Source organism: Protopterus annectens, chromosome 3.part1 (genome assembly GCF_019279795.1).
Source record: "Protopterus annectens isolate FY-2018-M chromosome 3.part1, PAN1.0, whole genome shotgun sequence".
Lineage (NCBI taxonomy): Eukaryota > Metazoa > Chordata > Ceratodontiformes > Protopteridae > Protopterus > Protopterus annectens.
Window position 1 is genome coordinate 1,710,316,418 of NC_056732.1, and position 25,153 is coordinate 1,710,341,570.

General features: G+C 41.8%; 1 protein-coding gene across 1 annotated transcript in view; it reads left to right on the top strand.

Moving 5' to 3' along the window:
* Positions 1 to 25,153, top strand: part of LOC122798633 (sphingomyelin phosphodiesterase 5-like) — a 930,878-nt gene that overhangs the window by 539,291 nt on the left and 366,434 nt on the right. Inside the window, exon 3 of the mRNA XM_044067720.1 lies at positions 21,358 to 21,439. Coding sequence (XP_043923655.1) covers positions 21,358 to 21,439 — 82 coding nt within the window. The remainder of the gene's footprint in view (positions 1 to 21,357; positions 21,440 to 25,153) is intronic.

The window sequence follows — 25,153 nt, forward strand, 5'->3', positions numbered from 1 at the left end:
TATATATATATATATATATATATATATATATATAGAAAGAGAGAGAGATAGATAGAAATATGTATGTATATGGGGGGGGGGGGGGGCAAATTCCCAAAATCAGAGTCAGTTTTTAAATGTTATTCTAATTCAGTTAAAATTTTCACAGGTAAGTTACTAGGCATGCAGTCAAGGAGATAATTGAGGAACCTAGCCCTGCTTCTTCTCAATTATGTCAGCATACCGTTTCATAGGTTCATAGGTTCATACTAGGCTATCTGCCCTAGGGCATTTATAAGCCTAGCCAGAGTGTGTTTGGCTTTCGCCACCCATTTTAAATGAATTTTGCTATGCCCTTTTTCGAGGTTAGTATACTGTGCCTCTGTCTAACAGTGACACAGAAGTGATACCCGGGGTAAACCTACTACCTCCCATCCACTCATCAAGATTCCTCTTGAAGAGAGTCAATGAGGGACTCTGCCTAACCTGGACTGGGATTTTATTCCAGAGTGAAGGGAGCCTCTGGGTTATGAATCTGTCCCTCCAGCATGTCCTATTTATTTCAGTGCTGAGGTTCAAGTCTCTCGAGCGCGTAGCTCAATGGGATTTGGATTTTCTGAGGTGCAGCATGTCCATGGCTTTATACGTCAGGCACAGATCGCCTCTGGGCAGGCGGTATGCCACTGAGTAGACCTGGAGATGTTCTTCATCTCACATTGCTGCAGTCCTTACACTTGGGTAGTCCGCTGTCCTCGGTCGGCCCGAATATCAAAGTATTAGGCTGACGTCGGTCAAGGCGCATAAGACTGACATCAGGACGTCAGGGTACAAATGCGCATGACCGACGTCACATCCTCAGTCTTTTTTGCCGCATGGTCCGATGCAGAAGCAGCGTTGCAAGTGCCGTTCGGCGTTCTGAAATTTTTCGAATTCGGAGTTTCAGACCGAGTCAAAGTTGGCTAAGTACCCCGTTGGGGAATATTTAAGTTTTTTCTTGCCTCAGTGGTTTACCGGATGTCAGAAAAAGTGAATAACTGTATTTCTTGTGGGAAACAGATACCGCATAGAGATTATCATACTTTGTGTATTCCTTGTTTGGGGCCTGAGCACGACGTTGTTGGGTGTCGCTTTTGTGCTAGGTTCAATAAGCGCACTATTAAGTGAAGGTTAGATTGTGCCAGGTTGGTCTTCGGGAAGCGGTGCAATTATAATATGCCGTCGGATACTCCGACGCCCGCTTCTTCGAAGAAGCGCAAAGACAAAGCAGCTAAGCCCAGGCAAGAAGAGTCATCCGTACCGGACGCCGGTTTTCTAGAGGTGTCGGTGGAACCGGGGGTTCCGCCGGCGGTTTCTATAGAGTCCCAGGGGGAGACTTTGTTATTGCAGGATGTGGCCTCTCAGGAGGCAGGTCAGGCTGAAGGGGCTTCTCAGGTTACTGTACTCCCCTCCCTTCCTAGAGTGGTTAGGCCTTCTCCTTCTGTTTCCAAGGCTTCTCCCAGAGGCAGGCTAGGTTTAGCTTCTGTTGGTGTCACTCCTAGTTCATCAGGGTCTGTGCCCAAGAAGCACATGCTTAAAATGGCAGAAGATTTAATTACTTTGATTAGAGGTTCTTTACCCCCTCCTGATAAAAGGCCTAGGGTGGAACCAGAGTTGGGGAGTTTTGAGCAAGCTTCAGATGTTTCAGAATCTTCGGCTGAAGACTTGCAGGAGTATTCTCCTTATTCTGATTCTGATGTGGATGATTCTACTCCTTCTGCTTCTCCTCCAGAAGATTTTTCTTTTTCAGAGACTCTTCATTCCATGAGGGAACATTTTAAGTGGGAAGGTCAGGACTTCTCTGATTCCAGGAAAAGGCTTAGGGAATTTTTGTCTTTACCCCAGCATAGGCCTTTGGCTATTCCTCCTGTTCTGGATGTTGTGGAAGATGTGTTTGCAGAGGCTTCTCTTAATCCTGATTCTTTGCCTCCTGCTCCTGTTAAACCGGATAGGTATTACAGGGTGCCTGAAGCTCATAAATATCTTTTTAAGAGTCCTAGGGCGGATCCAGAAACTGTTAGTCAGGGGCCTAAGGGTGTCAAGGCTTCTGTTGTAAAAAATCCGGTTCCTCCAGATAAAGAGGCCAGGGCTCTGGATAGATGGGGAAAGAAAGTATATACTTCTTCCACCTTAGCTATGAGGGCTTTGAATTGCCAGTTTCACATGTTGAAATACCAAAACTATCTACTTTCTCAATTGAAGTCTAAGGTAGATGCTCTGGCGGAAGGTATTGAGTGTAAAGAATTACAAGATTTGGTACATGTTTCTGAACAGGTGGGTAAGCATTCTTTGCAATGTGGTTTTGATGCTGTACAGGCCTCATCTAGGGTGGCTGCCACTGGGTCAGTACTTCGCAGGCACGCCTGGCTGAGGGATCAGAATTTATCTGACCATGTTAAGACAAGGATTTTGGATGCTCCTTTACAGTCTGATGTGTTGTTTGGTTCACCTGTGGAGGCAGTCTTAAAGAAAATGGAAGACAAGGCTAAGTCTATGCAGACTGTTAAAGATTTTTTGCAGGTTCAGCCTCCGAAGTTTAGTAGGAATTGGCCTACCAAGGGGTGGACGTATCCTTCTTATGATTCCCAGTCTAGGGGTAGATCTAGACGTGGTAGGGGCAGAGCTCAGGGCTCTTTCAGGCCTAGAACAGGGAGTTCACCTGCACAGTCTTCGGGTGAGGGCAGGGGTCAGTCCTTTCGTAAACAGGCCCAATGACCTACCTTTTCAGCTGCCAGAGCCTTCTCGTCTGGCAGCACCTTTGGGAGGAAGATTGGCACTTTTCAAGGAAAATTGGAGTTTAATTACCCAAGACAGATGGGTTTTGGATATCATACACCAAGGTTACAAGTTTTATTTCCATACCTTGCCTCCTTTCAAAGGCATGCCAGACGTTCCTCCTCAGCAAAGAATAGAGGCTCAAAAACAAATTTCTCTGCTACTTCAAATAGGGGCCATACAGCCGGTCCCTCTGCCAGAAGTGGGCCTAGGATTTTATTCTCGCCTGTTCCTAGTACCAAAGAAGGGGAACACGTGGAGACCAATTTTGGATTTATCTATCCTCAACACTTATCTGGACATTCCCAAGTTCAAAATGTTGACGTTACAACAGCTTTTACCTCTTCTGGGCAAAGATCACTGGATGGTAACTCTGGATCTCAAGGAGGCTTACCTTCATGTTCCTATCAGACTAAGTTGCAGGAAGTATCTGCGCTGGCTGGGACTTCTCATTATCAGTTCTCTGCATTGCCCTTTGGCTTATCTACTGCGCCCAGAGTGTTTACGAAAGTTCTGGCTCCAGTGATAGCTTTCTTCAGGCTAAAAGGAATACAGATTTATCCTTATTTGGACGATTGCCTGATTCTGGCTCAAGGAAGGGACGAACTTCTTCATCATTTGCAATATGTGATAGCAGTGCTAAGATGCCTGGGGTATTCTGTGAACGAAATAAAGTCCAGTCTAGTACCCTCTCAGGACATGTGCTTTCTGGGTGTAAGACTGAATACAGCATCCCAGATGGCCTTTTGACCCCGGACAAACAAAAGAATCTTTCCCTTTACTTCCATCAATTGTCTCATCAGTCCAGGCTGACTGCAAGGACAGTCCTTCAAGCCTTGGGGTTCATGGCATCTTGTATTCTGGTGCTTCCCAATGCCAAACTGCATATGAGGAAGCTACAATGGTATCTCAAAAATGTATGGACACAGCACTGCCAGGATATGGACACTGTCATTCAGATAATACCTTGCATTCAAAAGGAATTTTTGTGGTGGGCTCAGGAATGTCACCTAAACAAGGGACTCTCTGTGACCCGGCCAGAGGCGAGTCAGATTCTAACGACAGATGCCTCAGACAAAGCTTGGGGAGCTCATCTAAATGGAAAGTGGATACAAGACATGTGGCCTGCCAGACTACAGCATCTACATATCAACTTGAAGGAGATGTTAGCAGTCCAATTTGCATTAATAGCTTTCAAGGATTTACTTCTTCCAGGGCAGGTGTTGATTCTAACAGACAACACTACTGTCATGTGGTACATCAACAAGCAAGGGGGAACACATTCTTATCCTCTATGCAGGCAAGCAATGATTTTGTGGGAGACTGCTCTCAGTTTACAGCTAATTCTTCAGGCAAGGTTTCTGCCGGGAGCACAGAACTCCTTAGCAGATGTGTTGAGCAGACGAATTATGGATCCCCACGAGTGGAAATTGGATCCTCATGTATTTCAGAAATTGACAGTGTCATGGGGAACTCCAGACATAGATCTGTTTGCTTCTCCACTAAACTACCAGCTGCCAAAGTTTTGCACAAAAAGGTTTCATCCCACAGCCTGGAAAGTGGATGCTCTTTCTTTCAATTGGAGCAATCTTCATGTGTATGCCTTTCCACCTCTGCCTCTCCTCCCAAAGGTACTCCTAAAGGTCAGACAGGACAAGCCAAAGATGATTTTAATAGCTCCAGATTGGCCTCGACAGCATTGGTACCCTTTACTGAGAAGTCTGGTACGGGAGCCTCCATGGCCTTTGCCTTCGATTCCACACCTGCTGTCTCAGGAGAACAGTCATTTACTCAATGTCAAACTTCACTCCCTTCACCTAACAGCCTGGCATATTCTGTTTTGAACCCTGGAGGGTCTCAACTTCCACAGCAAGTTTTGAATGTTATTTTGGAAGCCAGAAGGCCTAGTACAAGGAAAGTGTATGCAGATAAATGGAAGAGATTTTTATTTTGGAGTACAGCAAAGGAATTTGATGTTTCTGGGCCTAATTTAAGTGTGGCTCTTCAATATCTTACTGAATTACTGGACAAAGGTTTGTCCTTCTCTTCTATTAAGGTTCATGCTGCAGCAATTTCTGCTCACTATAACTGTGACCCACCATTGTTTTCTCATCCTTTGTTCAAGCAATTTCTTAGAGGGGCAAAGAATATAAGACCCCCACGTAGAGCTCCTACTCCTGCTTGGGATCTCAATTTTGTGTTGGAGAAACTCACTCTACAACCTTTTGAGCCTGCAGCTACTGCCGAGTTGAAATATTTATCATGGAAGACTGCTTTTTTGTTGGCCATTACCTCTGCAAGAAGGGTTTCTGAATTACAGGCCCTTATGGCGGTTGAGCCTTTCTTAATTTTCCATAAGGATAGGGTATCTTTATACTAATCCTTCCTTTATGCCTAAAGTGGTTTCTAGTGTGGCTTTAAACCAAACTATTCATTTGCCTACTTTTTATGCAAATCCCCAAAATAAAGGGGAGAAGATTTTGCACACTTTAGATGTACACAGGCAGTTGCGATATTATTTGAGCAGAACTAAAGGGTTCAGGCAGTCTCAGCAGTTATTTGTTTCTTTTGCTTTGAGTTCTCAGGGCAAGCCTGTGTCAAAACAAACTATTTCTAAGTGGATTGGGTTTTGCATTGCTTTCTGTTATTCCCATCATGGTAAGGAGATTCCAGTTGGGATTAGGCCTCATTCCACTAGGGCTACTGCCACTTCGACAGCTTTTTTAAGGGGGGTGGCAACTAAAGATATTTTGGAGGCAGCTACTTGGAGTTCAGTGCATACTTTCTCTAAGCATTATCACCTTCCACTTTACTCTAAATCTAGGGCTGGTTTTGCCACTGCTATTTTACAGGGCATTTTGGCAGCTCCTGCTGCTTTATAATTTTGCCATCCTCCTTTACCTCTGCTTTGGGATTCTACCCAAGTGTAAGGACTGCAGCAGTGTGAGATGAAGAACATAGTACAGTTTTGTACCTACCATAAATGTAGATGTTCGAAGATCCACATTGCTGCAGTCCAATTTACCCTCCCTCCTTCCCCTCTGTAGTTAGAGGCGGTTGTGTGGGTTGGATTGTAAATATTGTGTATATTGTATATATTGTACATATTATTAGTGCAAGGGTGGTTGGTTGGTTGTTTGTGGTCTTTTGGTTTTGACCTCTCTTTTTAGGGTCTTCTGACATCTGGGGCAAGAAAAGACTGAGGATGTGACGTCGGTCATGCGCATTTGTACCCTGACGTCCTGATGTCAGTCTTATGCACCTTGACCGACGTCAGCCTAATACTTTGATATTCGGGCCGACCGAGGACAGCGGACTACCCAAGTGTAAGGACTGCAGCAATGTGGATCTTCGAACATCTACATTTATGGTAGGTACAAAACTGTACTTTTCTTTAACAGGGCAGCATATGGCATCTGTTTGAGCCCTTTGATCCTCTTGGTGAGGTACTTTTGGGGTCTTTCCAGTTGCTGCAGGTGTCTGGTAAGGTACATCCCAAAAGGGGCATTGTACTTAATTATGGGCCTGATGAGGGATGAGTAAAGAGGCACAATGACCTCCCCTGATCTAGATGTGAATCCCTCCATGATTAGGTGGGCTATATAAAATGTTTTTCTAACCACTTTGGCCACGTGGTTGTCAAATGAGAGATTGCTATCATCTTGGGTCCCCAGGTCCCTAATTACTTCTTCCGTACTTAATGGATTACCACCTATGTGGTAATTTGTGGGCATTTTGTTTTTGCCAAAGGGGATGACTATACACTTTTTGGCGTTTAGCTTGAGGCCATGGCTCTGGCACCAGTTGTCTGTTTCTATGAGACCCTTTTGTAGGATGCTTGTGTCGGCTGGAGAGTCAATTATGGCGCCCAGTTTGCAGTAATCTGTGAACTTGGTCAGCCACAGTCCTTCCGTGTTAGCCTGTACCTCCGAGAAATATATACCGAACAAGAGAGGTCCCAGGACTGAGCCTTGTGGGACTCCACTTGTAACTGGTTTGGAGTCTGACATGGCTCCAGCAATTCTAACCATGTGGGTTCTGTCCTTGAGCCAGTTTGCAACCCATCCAGTGACATAGGGGTTTATATTTAAGCTGGTGAGCTTATCTATAATGCCCGAGTGGGGTATTGTATCGAAGGCTTTTGCAAGGTCCAGGTAGGCTGTGTGGACCACCTTCCCCTCGTCAATGGCCTTGGTGACGATTTCAAAGAAATCGACCAGGTTTAAGAGGCAGGATCTGCCCTTAACAAAGTCGAACTGGGTACGATCCAGTGTCTGTAGGTCCCCAATATCTTTATTTATGAGGTCCATGGTGATCCTTTCCATAGCTTTGCAGACCAAGCTAGTCAGGCTTATGGGGCGATAGTTTCCAGGATCTGTTGAGGCACCACCTTTGAGGAGAGGGACCACTATTGCTGTACGCCACTCTTTGGGTACATATCATGTAGTTAAGGCTGAGATCGAACAGTAGTTTTATGTTTGGGTTTAGTTCTTCTTGGAGTTCATGTAGGACGCAGCCAGGGACACCATCTGGTCCCATTGATGCTGTGTTTTTTGCTTTGGATAGGGCGGCTCTTACCTGAGCATCTGAGATGTCATGGGGGGGCAGCACTCTGCTGGGATAGATATTTGCCCTTTTGGTGGGGAAGGGGGGGGAAGTTTGCGCTGAACCTGTCAGCTAGGATGTTGGCAATGTCTGTGGGTTCGGTGTATTTTTTGTCATTTTGGACTAATTCTGAGCATATCTGGGAATTCCCATCCAGGTTCCTAAGATAACTAAAGAAAGCCTTGTGATTATCCTTAGTGTCCTGTGCAATTTTTCTCTCGAAGCTGGCCTTAGACGATTTTATGAGTGCCCTTAGTTTTTTGCTAATGCTAATCAGAGATGCCTTCCCTTTTTGGGATTTTGCTCTATCATGTAGTAGCTTCCTCCTTCTATTGTATAGTTTGTTTATGGCTGGGGCCCACCAGACAGGACGCCTAACTTTGTATGATTGGGTCTTGGTTTTATTTGGGATTGCATGATCCATGCATTCCTGAAGGTGTTCATAGAATGCGTTTATAAAGGATTCTGCGGTCTGGGCCGTATTTTCCACAGGCCCAGGGGCTTTGAAGGATTCCACCTCGGTTTTGAGGAGTGTGAAATTTGCTTTAGAGAAGTTTTTCACTGTGGTTTTCTGGGCAGGGACTGGGGTTGGGATGTGAATATCTAGTGAAATTAGTTTATGGTCTGATCTTACCAGTGAGGGATACACTTCTGGTCTGGAGCATAGAGTCCCCATGTTGGTGATGATCAGGTCCAGTATGTTTTCCCCTCTTGTGGGAGTGGCAACAAGTTGTTCCATAGCATTTGAGTTTATAAATTCTAGGAACCTTTGGGCTAGGGTGTTGGAGCTAGAGTAATGCTCCCAGTCTATGTTAGGGTAGTTGAAGTCACCCAATATAATGGTGTTTGGAGAGAACTTCATATTTTCCAGTGTTCTCAGGAAGGCCGAGTGGGGTTCCTGGGTTTGGGAGGGTGGTCTGTAGCAGGCTATAAACTGGAAGGCAGTTTTACCCACTGTTAGCTGCACATGGATAGTCTCTGATGCTTCGTGCTGTGCCACCAACCTGGAGGTGTGGGTATCTTTGACGACTATTGATACTCCCCCTCCTTTTGTGGTTCTTTCCAAGTTTTGGGGCCGAAAAACATGGTATGAGGTATAACCTGGTAGTGCTGGGGTGCTGTCGGGAGCCTTGAACCAGTTTTCTGTTACTGCACAGATATCGATGTTCTCCATGCTAAGGAGAGTTTTGAGTGTGTGCATCTTGAGGTTTAGACTTCTGGCGTTGAGTAGCATTACTCTTAGTTTCTTATCCCTTGTGATACCTATGGATGTGGGTTTGTCTTTTGAGCCTTGCCTAAAAAGGCACTATGGGGGTGGCAAGAGCCTTTGCCAATATCCGAAAACCCAGGGGTGACAGGTGCAAGCCGGCCCTAGCGAAGCATCATGGCTTGTCGAGCATGTCATCCCAGGCTGACAGGCATTGGATCCCCTTTGAATGACACCAATACTTAAGCCAATTGTTGAAATTGATCATCTTGTCTTCATATTGTGGTATCATTCTTGGTGAGGGTAAGATGCTACTCAAGGTCAGGGTCATACTGGCCTGGGCTCCATGCTCAGAGAGCTCCTCTGTCTCTTTTCATGTAGTCCAGCATGGACAATGACTGAGTCATATTTGTACTTGCCTTGGAGTGACCTGAGTGCTTGTGTTATGTGGCGGATCCTAGCGCCCGACAGGCAGCTCACCGTGACCTTCTCCTTGTTCAGCCTGGTGAGCGGGAGGTCAGTGTGTCTGATGATAGTCACCTATTACAAGTGTATTAGGTGTGTTGTTTAGCCTTAAGGGCTGTGACAGTTCGGCACACTGGCTTTGTGAGCTACGTGTTGCACGTGTTTTGTTTTGGGGTAGCGGTTGCTTGGGTGTCTGCTTTAGAGGTCTCTGCTGCTTAGGCAGATTTTTATTTAGAGCCTCCGAGTATGTTTTTGTGTGTTTGTGTGTTTAGTTTGCTGTCGTGGTAGGTCTATGTGAGACTGGAATTGTAGTGAGTGTGGTTTCCTTCTCCTCCTGACTGGTTACGCCAGTACTGAGTTGAGAGAGCTTAGCCTCCAGTTTGGCTATATGGTTGCATGTCTCACACATGTTGGAATTTGTTGGGAGGAGGAGAGGGTTGTTTGTGTACATGAGGCAGTTGTAACATTGCCTCAAGATTCCCAGATTCACCAGCTGGACCGGAGAGGAGATTGACAACTGACCTTTAGACATGCTAGAATAGTATTGGGAATTCCTTTATAATTGAAAAAAAGGACCAATGGGGGAATAAAGTACTCAAGGGGAGTTTGTGAGGGTGTAGTGCTTTTAATTTTTTAGTGCTGACTTGTATAATTGCTTTAGTGAGCAAGTGCCAGGCTTTAGAGTGGGAATAGGGTGTTTATTATGAGAACTAGATCAGTTCTGAGGGAAAAAGTGAAGAGCAGACTCTGTGGAGCCAAGAATGGCTTAAACCCAATTTCATTAAGTGATTCACTCAGTGGCAATACAGTAGGCAAATATAGGCTGAGGGAGTACAGAAATTAGTTTGTTATCACAGATGATTAAGGCTATAAGCTGGTAACTGCCAGACTACAATAGAACAACAGATTTTGCATCAGTATGCATTTTTGAACAATGAGGATGAAACCCAGTGACTGGCATTGCTGACTAACTGTAATCCTTGGAGATTTATTAAAAATCAACTATTATATTAGGAACAGGGAAAATGAGACAAAAATCAGACAAGCTTTGCGGCTTCAGGGGCATTTGAAAAGTATGTATCCTACCCTGATTTAAAGCTGTCTGTGGTCTCAAACCAGATTATTCAATTTCCCCAGTCTGCACATTATTTGCTAAAGAATTCAAGCTGGATCATAACTTTGTTGATGAGTTGACACCCATCTGTTGTCATAATGCTCCTTCTCTTTCAAATGCTCTCAAATATTGTTATTGAGGAAATCCTCATACAGTTATGTCCCCCCAGGCACATCCGCATGGGTTGATTAGTTACTTTGAATTGTCTATACTTATTGCCTTTGTTGTGGCCTTGGCTGGTAAAGGCCCATGAGGAGCAGTCTATTTACCTGGTTAACAAATGTTTGAATAAATTAATGCATTGTGCTAGACCTAGGTTCGTATAGGCCCATTTCAGTTTTAAACCATGATTATAAAATGTTTATCTCCATAATAACCAAAATAATTGCAAAAGTGTTGCTAAAATTGATAGATCTGGATCAGTGTGGTTTTATGGAGGGGAGGCAAAAATGTGTCAACATTACTAGAACAGTGATGATCCAGACTGAATCAGAATATAAGAAGATATTGTTTTTGGTGGGTTCTTGATGCACAGAAAGCATTTGACAGAGTAAGCTGGGATTTTGAGTAGGGTACTGTAGGCTTCTGCATTCCCTGATACAGTAGTAACGTTAATTAGGAGGGTATATGAGGGATCTCTGAGCCAGAAATTAAAGTGGGAGAGTTCCTCTCTGATAAGCCGTGTCTGTACAGGGGAACTAGGCAGGGCTTCTCTTTCCCCATTATTTCCATTATATTTATAGCCATTGGCAAAGAAAATAAGGGTCTCAGAAATTCAAGGGTATAATTGGCATGAATCAAGAAAAGTTTGTTTTTTTTGCAGACAATATTATTTTATACTTGCTAAAACCCGAAAAGGACCTCTCAGTGTTGTAGAACATTTTCATTCAGACAGTTTCAGGTCTTTTCAGTACTAATAAAGACAAAACAAAGGCTGTAGCTGTAAACTATATACCCACTATTGAATTGTTTCAGCAATACCCATATTTATAGGGACACGATAAAATGAAGCTTGTAGGAGTATCAATTGAAAAGGATTCTGTTATGCCAGCTAAGGATATGTGGGACAGATTAAACCAACAATTATAGAAAAACTGAGGAATTGGAAGCTTTAGTTTGGGGATATGGAGAGCAATATATAAGCACTGAAAATATTTTAAGTCCCTTTAATTTTATTTACAGGTTGGGGCATATGTATATCTACCAGAGGAGAAGTTGGAGGCAGTAATTAGTAGAATTAAAGGATTTTATCTAGGAGGGGAAATGGTAATGTAGAATATGAATGGTCAGAGCATGTATTCAAGGAGGTTGAGTATGTGAAAACCTGTATGCATTGAGATGAACTTTGTACTACGAACTCTGAGTAAACTGTGAATAGAGGAAAAGTACTGAAAAACAAGAGCCTGTTTGAAAGCAGGAAATGTGCCTTATATGGAAGTCTATCAGATTTTCTTTCTCTGCCTAGAGATGTAGTAATGTGAACTGCTTTAAGCCTAAGGGTAAACCACTGATTGGTTAATTGTGTCTTGTACTATTTTAATTGGTCTAGTTTATATTTTTGTACTGTCAGCAATATCACCAGCATATAAGCTTATGCATTCCTTTGTTCGGGGAGTCTCCCTGGTACTTTCCATGAGGCTCCCACACGTGTGTAGTAAATACCACTGAAAGAGAGGAAGAAGTGTCTTGTCTTCATTTAAGGTAAAATGTTAAACACAACAATTGGTGCCATTTACTTGGATCTGAATTGATAACGGCTGCGGTAGTTGGGGATTGAACAAAGTACTGCTAGTAAAAGGGCCCATGACAGAATTTTCTGTTCTGGCAGTGTTTCTTTCATTTCCTGTACTTGCCTGCTTTAAAAATCTGGTATTGATAATCTTATAGAAATAAAATAATTCCTCTCATTCAGTTGTTTTGCGGTAAGTGGTATGCATTCTTTTCCTCTCTGCTATTGATTGTGCAGTATGAGAGTGGGTTAAAACGAAACACTGGCGACATAAGAGTGAAAGGAGATACGAGTGTGGGGAAAATGACGTTTACAAAACGTCACGGCTACATCTGTAAAATACAGAATAGCTTATCGTGTGAAAATGGGAGGGAGTGTGGGAACCATAAAAGAGCCAGAAAGAGGTACACCAGCTGGTTATATGTATTTTCGTGTTCCCCAGGACAGTTGTATGTTTATAAGTCAGTGGGTCGCCCTCACTGAGGCCGATGGTAAACTCGCCTTTCCGGAAAATGGTAGTTTTAATAAAAATATTTTGCTAAATCTCCAAGGGAAATTAAAGAGAAAAGGGAGAAGAATACCAGGGTTGTGTTGGGCAGCATTTAATGATTGGGTGACAGAGGCGAAAGAAAGAGGAAAGGATTCAGTTATTATTAGTTTAAAAGATAATCAGCAGAAATTAAAAGAGCAACTGAGGGAATTACAACAAACTGCTAGTAACTTAGATATAGTAAACGGTAAATGTTTGAAGGACCCACCCTTTAAGGGGCTTTATCCTGTGAAAGAATTGGCTAAATTACAGATAACTGAATCGGAAGACGATAATGCTTGGCTCCCCCCACCACCGATTGCACCCCCGCAGTATCAGCCCCCCCTCGCTCAACAAGGAGCGGTAGCACAGCAGCCAGATTCCACCACTAAAGATTCCACCTCTAGAGAAAGAGAACAAGCTGTGGACAGTCACTCTAGTTAATCTGATCCAGACACAAGCGATAGAAAAAAGGGACCAAAAACTCTTAGTAAGACTCATAAAGAAGCAAAAGCTGTAATGTATTTTAAAGCTATACCCTGTTATAAAGGTAAAGGGAAGTGACATTTGCACAGACGAAGGCATTTTGGCCAGTTCCCTGCTATAATTGACAGTGGGGATGGGTATTTTGGACCAGATAAATTTAATCCAGATTCAGGATCGGAGTCATCAGACTACGATAGACTGTTACCTTTAAGGGAGGTACCTAACCCAGCCCATGCTAGAAATGCACAAGAACCACCGACCATTGTAGTACCTAGGGCGTGGTCGGCAGTTGATTTTCAAGCCATGACTAAATCGTTACCGCCTATTCATACTAATCCAGCTAAGTTCCAGCGTGTGCTGGCGGGACAAGTTTGTTTACAAAATCCTAAGATAGAAGAAGTTAGGGCAGTTCTTCAGTACGCCATACCGACTGATCTGATGAAACTGATTTGGGACCATGCCAGTGTCACTACTCCGATTCCAAAACATGATGCACACTGAGATAATGGGTTTGAAGCGGTCAGACAGCGTATAGTAGATGCTATCACAGTAATAGTTCCACCCACACCCAACTGGTCCAAAATCAAGTCAGTTCTTCAAAAAGAAGACGAACCTGTGGACAAGTATTTAAATCATCTCACTGAAGCCTTTGAGGCTTATTCTGGTTACCCGAACCCACTATGTTTTAGTTCTCTTTGTAGATGGATCCTGTTTACAAAATAATTTTGGTGAACTCCAGGCTGCTTGGTCAGTCTGCTCACCATCTGAGGTTTTACAAACTGGACAATTACTACCTGGCACTTCGCACAAGCCGCGGAATTTGTGGCACTTTCGCATGAATGTAAAATGACCAAAGACAGATCTGTTACTATTTATACGGATTCACGTTATGCCCATGGTGGTGTTCATGATTTTGGTACCCTATGGAAGGAAGGGGTGTTCTTGACATCCTCTGGGGCACCAATTAAAAATTACCTGTATATTGATCACCTCTTAACGACTCCCTAGTAGCCAAGGGAAATAATTTGTCTGACTGGGCTGACAAGCAGGTTGCTCTTTCACATACTGTTCAGGGAAAAGTTCTGCAGCCTATTTTACAAACGGTTACTTTTGACACTACTGTTTTGAAAGCTTTACAAAGTGAAGCATCAGAATCAGAAAGAAAAACATGGCTGGCCCACAGTTGTTTCCAAAGCTCGGATTCAATTTGGCAACATTCTGATGGCAGATTGATTTGCCCTATATCTATGTTAAATTCTCTTATAAAGGCATATAATTTGCCAGCTCATGTAGGGGAACAAGTATTAATCAAACAAATCCAGAAGGATTGGTTTGCCCCAGGACTTACTGCTTCTGTGCAACATTTTTTGAGAATGTGCTCCATTTGTTTACAGCATAACATTTCAAAGGGCACTCTGGCTCCCGCTCAACTGCTGCCAAAACGAATGGGGCCATTTTGTGCTTTACAATGGGACTTTATTGGACTCCCACCTTGTGCAAGGTTTAAATATGTTTTGACTATTGTTGATATTTTTTTGGGGTGGTTGGAAGTCTACCCCTGTGCTAAAAACGATGCTATTTCAGTTGCAAAAAAATTGTGTTATGAATTGATACCTCGTTTTGGTGTTCCTTGTCAAATATATTCTGACCGTGGAACACATTTTACTACTAAGTTAGTTGAAGCATTGTGTACAATGCTAGGCATTACTTTGAAATTTCATTGTCCATATAGACCACAGACCTCAGGTATTATTGAACGCATGAATCAACTTGCTAAAGTCACTTCAGAAACAGGCTCAACTTGGGTGCAAGCCTTACCACTAGCCTTACTTTCTATGCGGTCACAACCGCATCCTACTAAGGGTCTTTCTCCATGTGAAATTCTCATGGGTCGCCCTTTGCGTATGCCCATGACACCACCACCACCTTTTTCAGAATATGATGCATTTGATAATGATATTCTTGTGTACTGCACATCTCTTGTTTCTTTCCTACAGTTTCACCACCAAGTAGCATCTTCCTGATCCTTTTCTAGCATCCGCTCTGCAACCAGGGGATTGGGTCTACATTAAATCCTTCTCTAGAAAAACAGCGCTCCAGTCGCGCTGGAAGGGGCCCTTCCTGGTTCTTCTAACAACATCATCTGCTATGCTACTGTGTAGGGATCTCCAACTTGGATCCACATTTCACACATCAAAAAGTTGCACCGTCTGAAGATCAACAGCCTTTACCTTTTTCAACTCCAGATTGTCCTCCCATTGCTACTCGTACTCACAGTAGAACTGTTCCAGTACCTGACAATACCTAACATTTACCCTTTTGGAAAATTCCAAACTTCTGACACTATGCAGACTCAACCACCATTTCCACAAAAATATTGGACAATAATTTTGGTGGTCATTCTTGTTGTACTGTTATTTTTTCTGTGGCCATTTTTATTTCCTACTCCATCGACACATCACACCAAGCAAACTATTTGGCACCCACCTTTCAACACCTATCAAGCCATCAGATATGTTTATGCTTCTACATTTAACGTCTCTAACAGTTGGATCTGCACTTCTATTCCCTCCGTACATGGGGGATTGTCAATGGCTGCGGCTCCACTAAGTACCCTAGATACATGGACTAGCTTACTCGAAAACACTGCTAACATTACATCCAGTAAATCTATTGCATTACAACTTTATCTCCATTGCAATGGCACTCTGTGTTTCCTACGAAATTACTCCAGTCAACATCATTGGACTCGAAAAATGGGACAAAGTATCTGCAACACGACAATCGAATACCAGTGCAATTATACAGAAGGAAAACTCATAGCCTCGGCTGTCAAGTTTCATTTGATGCCATTCAGCCAACATTGAGAAAATGCCTCATTACTTGGTTCTCGCAATATCATATTTCTTGCCATATTCCATGGCATAACTACGGGCAGTGACCATTCTTCAAACATTGCCACCCTGGTGCAGGATTATTTTATATGCGGAAGAAAGGCCTATAAATGGCTACTAGAAAACAGGTGTGGTAGCTGTTTCCTAGGTTATTTAGTCCCAGCCATCCGACATACATCTGCTTTACCCCAAGGAAAAATTCAGAAGGTTCGAGAGGTTAAAAAACCTACCAATCTGTTAGGCCAAATTGACGCATCATGGATTTATCATCATGAGCAAAGCTAAAAACACAGCATCTATGGGACCTGACGGGATCCCAGGTTGCGTGCTACGTAATCTCCAAGAGGAGCTAAACCCGCACATAAGAATGCTGTTTAACCTTAGCCTTACTACAGGATATGTACCTGAACACTGGCGTACAGCAATAGTGGTCCCACTCCACAAAGGAGGCTCCTCTACAGACCCTGGAAACTACCGCCCCATAAGCTTAACCAGTCTGGTCTGTAAAGCTATGGAAAAAATCCTTATGGAACTCATAAACAGAGACATCGGGGACCTACAGACACTTGATCCTACCCAGTTCGGCTTTGTAAAGGGCAGATCCTGCCTTTTGAATCTGGTTGACTTTTTTGAAACAGTCACTAGAGCCATTGATGAGGGCAAAGCAGTCCATACAGCCTACCTGAACTTGGCTAAAGCCTTCGACACAATACCCCACTCAGGCATCATAAACAAGCTCAACAGCTTAAATGTAAACCCATATGTCACAAGATGGGTTGCAAACTGGCTAAAGGACAGAACCCATAAAGTCAAAATCGCTGGAGCTATGTCAGACTCGAAGCCAGTCACAAGTGGTGTCCCACAGGGCTCTGTCCTGGGACCCCTCTTGTTCGGCATTTATTTCTCAGATGTGAAAGCAAACACGGGAGGGTTGTGGCTGACAAAGTTCGCAGATGACTGCAAACTAGGCGCCATAGTCGATACACCAGCTGACACATGCATCCTACAGAAAGGCCTTACTGAGACGGACAACTGGTGCCAAAGTCATGGCCTTAAACTAAATGCCAAAAAATGTATAGTCATCCCCTTTGGGAAAAACAAAGTACCCACAAATTATCACATAGGCAGTAACCCATTGAGTACGGAAAAAGTAATCAGAGACCTGGGGACCCAGGGTGACAGTGACCTCTCATTCGACACCCACGTTGCCAAAGTGATTAGAAAGACCTTCTACCTTGCCCACCTTATCATGAAGGGATTCACATCCAAATCAAAGGAGGTCATTGTACCCCTATACTCCTCTCTTATCAGGCCCATGATTGAGTACAATGCCCCATTTGGTATGCAACTCACCCGGCACCTGCAGCAGCTGGAGAGACCCCAAAAGTACCTCACCAAGAGGATCAAGGGTCTCCAATATATGTCATATGCTGCCAAACTAAAGAAACTCCAGCTCTATTCAGTAGCATACCGCCTACTCAGAGGTGATCTATGCCTGACGTACAAGGCCATGTCCAATCAGGAATTGATGGACATGCTCCATCTCAAAAAATCCAAATCCATCAAAACCACAAGAGCTAAAGATCTAAACCTCAGCACAAATATGAATAGGACATGCTGGAGGGACAGATTCATAACTCAGAGGCTTCCCACACTCTGGAACAGGATCCCAGTCCATTTTAGGCAGAGGCCCTCACTGACTCTCTTCAAGAGAAATCTTGATGAGTAGATGGGAGATCATAGGTTTACCCCGGGGGTCATCTCTGTGTCACTACTAGACAGAGGCACAGTAAACTAAATCTTTACTTTTGTACCATTACATGGGGTGGCGAAAGCCACATACACTATGGCTAGGCTTATAAATGCCCTAGGGCAGATAGCCTAGTACTAAACTATGAAACTATGACCTAGCTCATGCTGGCACCAAAGGACTATCTCATATGGACTTGGGTGATGACGTCATATCATGGGCTGGTATAATTCCCTCATACGGAGCAGCAAAATCAATCTGGGAATTGAGAAAACTGTCTAAATTGCTTGAAGTATTAAGCAGTGCCACATTTTCTGCTTTAGAACTAATGACTGATGAACTGACTGCTGTGAGAGCTGTAGTCGTCCAAAGCCGTATGGCTCTCGATTTCACCCTAGCGGCGAAAGACGGAACTTGCACTTTAATCCGGGAGTGCTGTACATTTATTCCTGACAATCAGCATGAAATTGAAAGTCATCTCGAACTCATTCAGAGAGTCTCTGAACTCTCTAAGGCCAAGGAGGCCAATAACTCAATGTGGGCATGGCTAACGAACCTGTTCTCAGGTTGGGGAGGTGGACTTTTGAAGTTAATTTTAATAATCACAGTATTAGCTCTTATTGTTTTTCTTGTTGTGTTTTTAATCAAATCATTGATTTTGAAATTAATGTCTTTTAAGACTACTAAAAAGGTGCCAAAGTTTTATATGCCTGCAGTTATGAATATGGATGATGAAATAAAAATATGTGACAATGTTGAAGGAACTAGCCACATGGTTATGTTAGACTTGGGGCAAATGTATGATAGACTAAATGGTGATGTTTGCACAGCATCAGATGAGGGATTGTAGAATATGAATGGTCAAAGCATGTGTTCAAGGAGATTGAGTATGTGAAAACCTGTATGCATTGAGATGAACCTGTATGCATTGAGATGAACTTTGTACTATGAACTCTGAGTAAACTGTGAATAGTGGAAAAGTACTGAAAAACAAGAGCCTGTTTGAAAGCAGGAAATGTGCCTTATATGGAAGTATATCCGATTTTCTTTCTCTGCCTAGAGATGTAGTAATGTGAACTGCTTTAAGCCTACGGGTAAACCACTGATTGGTTAATTGTGTCTTGTACTATTTTAATTGGTCTAGTTTATATTTTTGTACTGTCAGCAATATCACCAGCATATAAGCTTATGCATTCCTTTGTTCGGGGAGTCTCCCTGGTGCATTCAATGAGGCTCCCACACGTGTGTAATAAATACCACTGGAAGAGAGGAAGAAGTGTATTGCCTTCATTTAAGGTAAAACGTTAAATGCAACAGTAAGGATCAAGTGGGATAAGGTGATCCTTCCAATAGAACAAGGTCATTAAGGATTACTTAATTTGAATGGATATATTTGAGCTACACGGGTTAAGTCGCATATACATAATGCAATTAGAAAGCTATAATTCAAAGTAGAAATGGATAATGATGAAATGGGGAAAGCTCAAGAAACAAGGAGAGAGTGAGATTTTGGATGCAGATTCTTAATGAGAATAACAGCAGCCATACAGGCATTATATTCATAAAATAGCAGAAAGCCAGCACGAGAACAGAGAAGGAGATTTTTCTGAAAGGCATGCCTGCAATTTAGGGGTACAGATAATAGGTAAGAGCGGACTTGAATTTACTGGAGAAAACTGGCAAAGGAACCAAGGTATTGGGGGCAAACAACTGTAGAAGGAAAGATAATAGAATATGAAGAGGCCAAGAAGACATTTGGACTGCAGGCTGGAGACTGCCTTCCCTGTCAGGGATTGATGTCAGAGTATAGGCAATGAGAAAGGGTTATGGAAAACCTAAGTAAAAGACCTGCTCTGGTAGTTTTTAGTTGAATCTAGAACAGAAGCTTCTTTTAAAAAGCGATAATTAGTAGGACATATAAAATATTGCGTAATAACTATAGGAATTAATCGGGGGAGATTAGAAAAGATTGGGAAGAGAGACTGGATAAGCAATTCACAAGGAAACAATTGGAGGAGATGTGTGGCTCCCTAATATGCAACACAGTCTAGAAGATTTGGTATCTTTGCTTGGAAGTGCTTGCATAGGCATTTTTATATCCCAAGCAGACTTCTTCAGTAGATGGAAATGTAGGAGGTGTGATAGAGAAGAAGGCGGTACCTGGAAATATTTTTTTGGGGAGTTTAATAAGTTGCCAGTTTGAGTTCTCTATACAGAATACTCTTCCAGAAACACTAGGAGAGCAAATGAGTATAACTAAGGGTGTTATTTTTTTAACTGAGATACAGGATCTGAGTTGCTTAGGTATAGTAAGGCCTTGTTAACTTTAATTGTGGTGGCTGCCAAAAAAAATTACTAGAAAATGGAAATACAAGTCTAAACAAACTGTATTTGAAGTATTGAATATTGTAACGGAAAAGAACTGGAAGTGTGATCTTTAGAAAAGGATAGGAGCAAATTGCATAGAGAAAATGAAAATTGTGGGAGCAATGCATGCAGAATAATGCTCTGGAGGAGGAGTGAGGTTTAAGGGAAGGCAGGACTTGATCAATTTATGTCAATTATGTAAAGAATATTTGTAATATATAATGTTTGCAACTGGGAATATGCTAATATGGTTTGTTTTTTTATATGTAAATGTATGCCTATTTTTTTAGATAATTCAATAAAAGTATTAAAAATTAGAACATTGTGCTATGATCTGACAATATATTCACCGTATCAGTGCTTCTTACCTATGTTCATAGGTAAATACTAGGCTAGTGTAATGTAGTGCAGGAAATTTAAGCATAGAAAGATCTAGTCTGTCTTCTGACTTTAATGAGAAAAAAATGTACTTTGCATTGTACAACTGCATTTGACATGTAATATTGTATTTCAGTTGTTTAATCTGATTAACTTTTTAAAAGGCAGTGTGTTACAACAGCCATTTCTAGTTTTAACATGCAAACTGTATATAAATAAATTTTACAAGCACTGTTTAGCATATATTTTGCTTTAGTATAATACAGTTTCAGTTAGCTTATTTTCCTGGCTCCCAGATTCACTTTTAATATATGTCACTGTAAAGAAATTAACAGTACTTAATGCATTCTTACAGTATTTTTGCTTCAGTGTGATAACTTTGTTGCATTCTGTACACGTTTTACATGTAGCTCTTTATTTAAATCCTGTGCATGATTTTGACTGTTCATTTATATCCTTTAGTTTGTGTTGTTACCCTGTCTTTGATTTTTAAATCTTTCTACATAGAATTTATTTGGCATTTCCTAGGGTTGATTTAAATCATGTCATCATGCATCACGGCTGGCCCACCCGACTGTGCGAACATTGGCTCTAGATGAGTATCACGGTTGAAGTGACACCCCAATCCCATATGTAATGATGGTGAAAAAGGTGTTGTGGGTAAATGGATGGACAGGGGTGTGATTTAAAGGGGTTGACAAAATAAAGTTTTAACACTGAACTCATTCACAGCACTGGATTGAAAATACCAGGTCTGGAAGTGCAACTTTTGATTCCATTATTCCATTTCTCCAGTTTGCACATTGTTTTGATTTATAATATAGCTCAGTTTTATAAAATACATTTAAAAAGGGGAAAACTGGGACTTTTATGTCTGGCTGATGCATAAGAAAATGTAAGTATAGAATTGTTAGAGACAGTGATTGAGCATTACTGCTGGTGGGCTTCACTGTTAAGTTTATCTTTGTGTTAAAGGCCAACATCATTAGCTTACTACCTTCCAGAAACCATGTTAACATGTTCTGTTTTGTTCTTTTTGTTAGATTCAAGTTGGCAGCACTTGTCAGAATGAACAGACTGACATTGTGGGATACCTTAACTGCACTCACCTGCATGCTCCAGAAGGTAATTTGATTATTTGGTAGTGTACATTGCTTACATTAAAATGGCAAAAACATCTGTGGGAATAATTTTAGACTTATGGAGCTTGTTTTCAGTAAGAAAGTGTTTGTGACATCTACATATATATAGCACTGCAGTATGTCTGCATGAGTGCCAGAAAGACATAAGTACTTCTTCTTTCGGTTTTCCCAGTTAGGGGTCACCAGAGTAGATCACCTGTCTGCTCATGATTGGCAGTGGAGTTTTACGGTGTCGAGTTGCCTGCCCGGCGCCCAACCTTCCACGGAAGGCACACACATGCATTCATGCCTAGGGCAATTTAGAGTGTCCAGTCCATCTACAGCATGTCTTTGGGATGTGGGAGGAAACCGGAGCAGCCAGAGGAAAACCACACAACCACAGGGAGGACATGCAGACTTAAGAACTCCAAAATGCAATTTCAGTAATTTATTCTAAGAAGCACAAGTAGGGAAAAACTCCAATTAGTTTACCTTACAAACAGCTTTGTCAACGCAGTAAATAATACATTCTTGTTGTGAATTATTTTACGTATTGATGTAATTTTGGACATTTAACAAAAATACAACTTTAAATAACAGGCTTTATCTTTTAATTGGCAAACCTCATAACTTAACAAAAATGTGGCGTGTATAAAGTATGATTATAAAAATGAGTTAGGATCTCTACCGATGGGAGAGCGAAAGAAAAATAGAAGAAAGGGGAAGAGGGAGGTGGGAAGGGGGAAAAATAACAAGGAAATCATAAAGAAATAGTTGAGAATAGTACCTCCAGCCCCCCCCCCCCCCGTCAACTTAACATTATTGATCAGCCAGTGCTGGTGATTTAGAGGGATAACAGCCCTAACTTTAGCTCAGGTAACTCAAGTTCATTTCTGGCTCAGGTGCTTGAGTGCACTGGCTGGGAAAAAGGGGTGTGGCCTTCCTGAGGGAAGGGATGGCAGAGCAGAAGGCTTACAGTCATAACCACTCTGAAGAAAGGAGATGTTTGGTGGGAGGGGGGAGTGCTGGCCTTCGGCTCACCAGGCTACTCCCTGGTGGTAGCCCTCGGTGAGTGCACAGGGGTGTGCACTTGCAGAGGGTAGGCAATGTAGATAGCTCATCTGCCCACCTAGGGGAGGGGTAAAGAACTTGCACAAATAATATCTTCGCTGGAATGCCAGTGAGAGTTCAAACTCCCAGATGTCTGCCTCATTGGCAGACCCTACAGATGGCTTTTGATTTCTCACTGCTACAAAACAAATAGGCTGAAGTCTGCTGGTGGGGTGGGGGGGTGGGGGGAGTCAGCTTGATGATTAGCAGGCTGGGAGGGAGCACCTACAAAAAACATCTTCTGCCACCCATGAAATAAAAATACTATCTGTAGTTTAAAATGGCTTCAACTCGGAAGTCTCATTTAAACCTTTTGTTTTGAATAGTTTCAACTTATAGATCTGGAAGCCTTTAATTTTACTTAATTTGCTATTGAGATATCCTGCCTTTTTCTACACAACCCATCTTTCCTCCTGAAAAGAAAAAGGGTCATAGAATCATAGGAAATGCAAGGCAATCGAGTAACAAAGCCATTTACACCTTGCCAGTACCCACTGTCACACTGTACCCCAATTCTCAAGAAGGGAAAAGCATGCCAGCCCTGGAGTAAATTTATGAGTATCCATCCATTCATTAAGATTTAATTTGAAGAATGCGTTTCTAACCTGCAGAAGATATTTGTAACAGGTTTGAAGTAGGCACTGGGTAGTATATTTCTCTTTCTATCATGATTTGTTTTATGTGCTAGTAGAGGCTTAAATCCTTAGATCTGATATTAGTGGAGTTATTTGACTTGCAAAGGAGATGCAGGGTGTGGTCTTTTATGGCATGGTGCAGGGTGTGGTCTTTTATGGCACGGAACTCAACGCAAAGACCACCATGCAGGAGGGGGGAGCACTTTAACCCTTTCCTGGTTAGTACAATAAGCTTCTTGGTTAGGAACCCCTGGTGCATTTCTAGTTGCTTAATATGTGTAGAATCATCCTGATAAGTGGATTTCACTCAGTAATGGGCCTAATTACTGCTGTGTGAAGAGGGATGAGAACTTCTTTTGACGTGGATGATATGCCTTTGTATATTAGTTGTGCCAAATAGAAGGATTCTCTGAATACTGCTAGTACAAGGTGGTCAGAGGCGAAGGGAATCATCGACCTGAGTTCCAAGATCCCGGACTATGTTATCATTTTGGAGTGAGTTATTGGCTATGTCATACAGTGAGTGAGACAGTTGCTTACCCAGATGTGAGAATAGTACAGTTTTTGCATTTTAATTGTTGCTCTTTTTTCACATACTTCACTTGTTCATGAGAGTTAGTTCTTGCTTTAATAAGGGAGTAGAACCAAAAATGAGTAAACCAACAAAATCGATAAAGAACAGACTACGAACTCCTTGTACCAGCAGTAAACAAAACATTACCTAAACGCAAATTTATTTTCACTTCACAAGCGTTTTCGCCATGCAACAACGTGGCTTCCTCAGAGAAAATCTAATACAAGCACTTTACACGTTCTTTTTTAAAAGAACTCTAAAAGGAAATGACATCACATCAGGATAAGACACATAAAATGTAATTTCATTAAAAGTATATAACATAAAATTGTCAGTTTTATACTAAGCAAGTCACTAAGTAACTTCAAGTTTAATAAATGCTCAAAATATAAAACATTATATGGAAATAAATCAATATAAAATGTCTCCATATAAAAATAGTCACTCTAACAAGTAACCTGCATAACAAGAACAGAGTACAAATGAAAAGTCTACTACCTTAATGGTCATTAATAATCATTTACTTTTTTGTATAAAAATATATCATAAAAAATGTGATAAAATACATTATATATCATACCCATAATTAAATCAAGTTCATTTACTGAAGCAGATGTATTAAATGACTAAATACATTTTAATGGATAAAGGTCAACCAATTGATTTTAGTTAAAGATAAATACACTCTAATTTTTTAACCAAGAAACTTTATCTCAAATAGCTCCTCATCTTCAAGACTGCAGATATATTGCAGTTCTCGTTAAGACCCGGGTGGCCAAAGGCATCAGTTCTCAATTGCCACTCGAGTTCACATAACTCTAAGAGTAATGAAGTAGGCCCCCCACGTAGATTGGTATTAACCTGGTCGATAGCCATAAATGAAAAAGAGTGGCCAGGATGACTATCTATGTGTTTTGCTAGGGCGTTGACTTCCTTATTTTTTCTGATGGCATACATATGCTCATAGACTCGATCGCGTAATCTACGATCGGTCTTCCCAATATAAAATGAATCCTGGCCACTCTTTTTCATTTATGGCTATCGACCAGGTTAATACCAATCTACGTGGGGGGCCTACTTCATTACTCTTAGAGTTATGTGAACTCGAGTGGCAATTGAGAACTGATGCCTTTGGCCACCCGGGTCTTAACGAGAACTGCAATATATCTGCAGTCTTGAAGATGAGGAGCTATTTGAGATAAAGTTTCTTGGTTAAAAAACTAGAGTGTATTTATCTTTAACTAAAATCAATTGGTTGACCTTTATCCATTAAAATGTATTTAGTCATTTAATACATCTGCTTCAGTAAATGAACTTGATTTAATTATGGGTATGATATATAATGTATTTTATCACATTTTTTATGATATATTTTTATACAAAAAAGTAAATGATTATT